The sequence below is a fragment of the Sceloporus undulatus genome, chromosome 1 (genome assembly GCF_019175285.1).
Source record: "Sceloporus undulatus isolate JIND9_A2432 ecotype Alabama chromosome 1, SceUnd_v1.1, whole genome shotgun sequence".
NCBI lineage: Eukaryota > Metazoa > Chordata > Lepidosauria > Squamata > Phrynosomatidae > Sceloporus > Sceloporus undulatus.
The window spans coordinates 320,128,809-320,134,808 of NC_056522.1; the positions used below are offsets into that span (position 1 = coordinate 320,128,809).

The 6,000-nt window shown below is 44.3% G+C and overlaps 1 protein-coding gene across 5 annotated transcripts in view; it reads left to right on the forward strand.

Moving 5' to 3' along the window:
* Positions 1-6,000, forward strand: part of LTK (leukocyte receptor tyrosine kinase) — a 168,589-nt gene that overhangs the window by 112,223 nt on the left and 50,366 nt on the right. For all 5 annotated transcript variants that reach the window (XM_042445371.1, XM_042445373.1, XM_042445372.1 and 2 more), the window contains exons 12-13: positions 2,010-2,187; positions 4,970-5,120. In XM_042445371.1, the coding sequence (XP_042301305.1) occupies positions 2,010-2,187; positions 4,970-5,120 (329 nt within the window). The remainder of the gene's footprint in view (positions 1-2,009; positions 2,188-4,969; positions 5,121-6,000) is intronic.

Here is a 6,000-nt window from a genome sequence, read left to right on the forward strand (position 1 = left end):
GACTTTTTCACATGGGGACCTATGTGCTGCCATCCTGAAAATGGTTAAAATGCTGGCATCCCAGAAAAGCAAGCCCATTTGCCCTGGTGGCGCAATGGTTAAATGCCTGTACTGCAGCCACTCACTCAAAACCACAAGGTTGCGAGTTCAAGTCCAGAAAAAGGGCTCAAGCTTGACTCAGGCTTGCATCCTTCCGAGGTCGCTAAAATGAGTACCCAGATTGTTGGGGGCAAATTAGCTTAACAGTTGTAAACCGCTTAGACACTGCTTAGGGGGTATGAAGCGGTATATAAATGAAGCTTGGTTTTTTTGTTGTTGTTGTTTGTTTTTTTGCTAATGCTCATCACACACAGAGCACAAAAAGGGGTTAAAAGCACATTACTTAGGGTCCAATGTGAATTTGGATATTAAATGGGTGAGAACAAATCTCCATTACCAGCTTGGGAAATACCTGTTATGTGCATGCTCTAAACCACAAGCCCCCCCCCCCCGCATGCTCCAGGGAGGGAAGGGTGGCTGTCTTGGGGGCCCTGAACAAACCTTGCCAAGGCTGCGGTGCTCTGTCTCCCTCTCATCTCTGCCCCGATCCACCAGCGGGGATCCAGTCCAGAGCGCTCCTGGGTCCTCCTCTGCCTCCCTCTAGCTGAGAGAGTGTGACTTGCAGTGGAACAGTGGTGCTCGTGTCCCCTCCTCCTCCTCCTTCCTCTGCCTGCTTGCCCTGACCCCCCTTCAGCTCCAGGAGGAGGAGGAAGGCAGAGGGGATGGAGGGAAGAGAGGAGCCAGGAAGAGACCCCAGGAGGACTTCCTGGCTCCTCTCCTCCCTCCTTCCCTTCCTCCCTCCCTCTCCACCCTCCTCCTCCTCCTCCTCCTCCTCCTTACCTGGCCTCTGGAGCTGAAGTGGGGCCACCAGAGCAAGGAGGCCCAGGCCAGCTTGCAAGAGAGCCGGCAGGGGAAGGAGGAGGAGGAGAGGGACACAGAGTGCTGCTGCACCGCTGCAAGTCACACACTCTCAACCGGAGGGAGGAGGTGGAGGAGGCAGAGGAGGGCCAGGCTCCCCACCGGAAGTCATCCCAGTTCCTCTAACAAAGGCAACCCAAGACTGTTCTAGAGATGCATTCTATACCAAGCAAAATCAAATTGACTGCACATTTGGAGTGGAATGGGATTTATAAATTCTATGCTTCTCCAAATTTACCTAACCCTGGGATGACTGGGGATTGCGTTCTGATCGGGTTTGCATTGCCTCCGATGTCCTGTGATAATCTTTTGTGAAATAACATCAAACCATATGGATAACCCTGGACTGACCCTGGGATAACCTTCCAATTTTCCCCGTATGAAAAAGTCCATAGAAATGTGTCCATGCCAGTTTGTCTTTCTGAACAAAATACATTTTCCTTGACATAATGCAAGCTTAGTTAGTATCAGTTTTGGTGTGTGTGTGTGTGTGTGTGTGTGTGTGTGTGTGTGTGTGTGTTGTGGTATTGGACATAGTATAGAAAACTTGAAACAAAGTAGTTATAGGTATAGGTAGAAATGGTTTTGATTTTGTGTTTAACTCTTTAAGAGAACAACTCCTTAATCCTCCCCACAAGGAGCCTGATGTTACAGCACTTCTGAACACTAAAGATAATACCTTTTCTTGGTTGTGCTGCAATTAGCTTCCAGCCCAAATTCTTTAACTTGCCAAGATATCCTGTATCTACATGTGTTTCAAAGGAGCTGCTAAATAAATATCTACATAATTTAATACTTTGAAAATTTTGCGAGTAACTGATGCTGTTGATGCTAACCATGTTTTTACTAACTTTTTTCTCCTGTTCTGGTTAGTATTGCATTAAGTTTGTCAGTATATGAATCACCTTTATGCAAAACTGTAAGAGATAGCTTGTTCTAATAATAATCAATATCTTAGCTACAATGGGCAAACTGTATTAATATTGCACTAGCGAAGGAAATAAAAGATAGCTGACAGATCAGTCACAATTCTGGATATTTTTCGGCCATAGGGGAAGCGCCTGTTATTCAGTGGTGGTTCTCATCCTGTGGGGCCAGTGGCCCACGAGGGCCAACTCAAGCACAGTGTGATAACACCTATTACAACACCAATGTTTCAGTGACAGTGGAGAAAGAGGGGCTGCTACGTGGAGTGCAAGTATGGAAAGTACCAGAATCAAACCAGTACACGTGAGTATTGTTGTTGTGTGGTAATGACATCACTACTACTTATTCTTAACCTTCATATAATAATTTTATTTGTTTGTTTTATATCCTGCATTTCTCTACAAGATTCAAGGTGGCTTACAGATATTTTAAAGCAAATTGTAAAAAGTTTTTAACATTCATACAAAAATAGGGAAAAAATAGAGAAAAACACACACAATTAAACAATTCAGTTAAAAACACAAAGTAAAAACAGTATGAAAAACAATAGATCATTAAAAAGTTAAAAGCACAACCCCATTAAAAGCCCTTTTCTGCCAGATAAATTATACACCAAAAGCCTACCTGAATAAAAATGCCTTTGGCTGCTGGTGAATGGAAAGAAGACCAAACCACACATAGGTCTGAGTCAGGGAAAACACTTAAGATGCAAACTTGAGATTTCAAGGAGTGTGTAACCCCATCTAACATGTGCTGAATCCATATTCCTGGATCTTCCTTCCAACTGACCTTTGTTCTGTCTGGATTAAGCGTCAGGTTTTTCTCCCCTCATTCAGTCCCCTACTGACAACAAACACTGGTTTAGCACCAAAACAGCTTCCTTGGGTTTAGATGGAAAAGAGTGATAGAGTCGGGTGTCATCTGCATACAGATGACACCCAAACTCCAGAACTCTTTTCCTGGACTCCAGAACTCCAGATGACCTCCTACAGAGGATACATGTAGATGTTAAACAGCACACGCAACAAACAGTACCCTGAGGTACCCCAAAGGCTAACAGCCAGGGAGTAAAAGAGGCAACCCTCAGCACCACCTTCTGATTACTCATCTCCAAGAAGGACTGGAACCACTGTAGAACTGTGCCCCCAAGACTCATTCCAGACAGGCAACCCATGGTTGATGGTATCTATATCCACTGAGGGGCCCATTAAAGCCAACTGATACACATTCTCCACTATCCAGTTCTGTGTGTAGGTTGTCCACCAAGGCAACCAAAATTATCGTAGTCCCATAGGCAGTCCTGAAGCCAGCTTGAAATGGATCTAGATCATCTGTTTCATCCAAGAACCGTGCATTCAGCCCACTCAGCCAGTCCTCCTCTGGTCACTTTTATATGTCAGAAAGGTCTTCAGTCTAGTATACGCATGGTGGTTCTCATTTCTCCAAGGATTCTGTCCACTTTCTCAGGCTGCACAAACTGAAACATAGCCAATAACATAGGACAAGCAGGAGCCAATATTTCATTTACTTGACCTGTATCAACCAGAGGATCCAGGTTGGAGCAGATCTGAGCAATTTTATCCACAATGTGTCATGCAAATTATTCACAGCAATCTTCTGGGTGGTCAACCTGCTACCTTTGTAGCCAAGAGAATAAAAGGCCCCAGATCCCTCAAGATAGCTTTGCTGGACAACACTGTGCAGATGCAACAGTGGAAGAAAAGAAAGATTTCTTTGCTGCCATCACCACCATGGCATAGGCTTTTCAATAGGATCTAGCAAGTGTTTGATCAAATTTACTCTGAATTTTCCACCATCAAAACTTTACCCTCTGACCCACTTATTTCATCACCCACCAACCCAAAACTTTCTTCTCTGAGTAACTTTTATCATCACCCACCACTAATAAACAATTTAGCTTGCTCTGGCCATTTCCCTGTTCCAGAGATCAGACAGAGCTTCAACAGGATTGCTTGCCAAGGCAACAGTAAACTCCCAAAGAGCCATCCAGATCCCTAAGCCTCATGGGGTGCACCATCCTAATTGGTCCTCACCACTTCAGAGGCTATGAGTCCCAATGAGTCTAAATCCCACCAAGAAGTAATCTGTCTCTGACAATGGAATTATAGAAAGTTCCTCTACGTCCAGATCACCATCATCCTGCCAAGCACACAAAACTAGACCTGTAACATGGTTGACACCAAAAACTTTAGATGCATGGTCCTTATGGAGTACTTGAAGTTCTGAGCTGCTCCCAAAAGAATGGTCTCAGCATTGATGTTGAAATCTGCAGGGAAACAAACTGAGGGGACTCAATATCACCATCAAGGTACTACTCAGGTAGTTCAGGAAAGAAGACTGGATGGTGCACAAACAGAATACCTATTCTGAACAGAATCCTTGCTACCTACCTTCAAAAAAAACACACTCAGTTTTTAAACCAAGGGCATGACCTCCAATCTCCAGATGCTGGTGGACTCCATCTCCCATCAGGCCCAGCCAGCCAATGGCCATGATGATGGGACTTGTAGTCCAGCAGCATCTCAGGTGCCACAGATCCTCCATCAGTTTTAAATGTTAAACAATTTGAACATATTTTCTTGCTAATTTTTATATTAACCCAGAGTGGAAAACATTTGGAACTCAGCATATTGTTGGATTGCAACTACATGTATACCTTATTATTGGCTATACTGACTAAAAGTGTTGGGAGACGCAGTCCAACAACATTTGGAAGGCCAAACTATTCCCACCATTGCGTTCACCCTATAAGATAGCCTAAGGCCAGAGCTTGGAAAAATTCATTTTTGGACCACAAACCCTAGAATTCTCAGCTAGCATTAGTGCGTTAACTGGTGATTTCTGGCAGTTATAATCCAAAAAGTAACTTTGCCAGGCTCTGCTGTTAATTGAATATTAAATATTTGTGGGGAGAGGAATGTTGAATATACCTGGCTGAAGTCACTTCAAAGGCTTTGTTATAAATACAGGATCACTGGTGTGGCCATGAAGATTTTCCAGGAGTAGCTGCTTTGATTTTGTGCTATGTAGACTTTCTATCTAACTGCTGCTGCTCTTTATCCAGGATTTCAGCATATGGAGCAGCTGGTGGTAAAGGAGCCAAGAACCACAACAAGCGTTCCCATGGTGTCTTTATTTCAGCCAGCTTCCAACTGGAGAAAGATGAACTTCTCTATATCTTGGTGGGGCAACAAGGAGAAGATGCCTGCCCAGGGGTGAGAGACAGACCCTGAGATCCTGTCCACATTGAGTACCATAATTACAGATAAGCTGACAGACACTGGAAGTATGAGTTAGGGTTAGACTACCTCCAGGAATCAGCTTTCTCAATTATGACAATACCAAAACAGGAAGGGAGGGGAAGTATCTCTAAGAAGAGGAGTTCTTGATCTCTCCCTCTCCAACCCCTGCTCACACAGAGCTTACCTGAGAGCCTGTCTTGTCCCCTATGAGGTGTAGGTAGACTTGTGTCCATACTAGTTTCATAGCAGTCAAGGACGTAGCCAGGATTTTGGGAAGGGGGGGGGGTCAAGACTAAGTGCCACCATTTTGAGAGGCTAAGAGCCCCCCCCAAGACACAAAAAGAGGGTCGAGCGTTTACCCTCGACACCTTGATGGCACCACTTTAACTTCTGTTATGGCTTCGTGCAATGGAATCTTGGGAACTGTAGTTGAGTCATCTGTCAGGTGCCACAACAAACTACAAATCCCATCATTTCACAACATGGAGCCAAGGGCAGTTAAAGTGGCATCAAACTGGATTATTTTTTCAGTGCAGATGCAAACTGAGTCCTTCCTCTGAAGGTGTTTACATCAGATAAATTCAGCTCGATAAAGCAAGGTGCAGCTGCTCGAGCAATGAGCGGCAGCCACTCTGTTCATGCTCAGAGACACTCTGCTCATGCTTTGAGACACTGTATTCCAACATCTGAGCTGAGCTACGAACCCAGGTTGCATCCACACATTTCATCCACTTCCAAGAGGGATTTTTAATTTTGAGACACACACACACACACACCTTTTAATTCCAAGACCTATCTATCTATCTATCTATCTATCTATCTATCTATCTATCTATCTATCTATCTATCTATC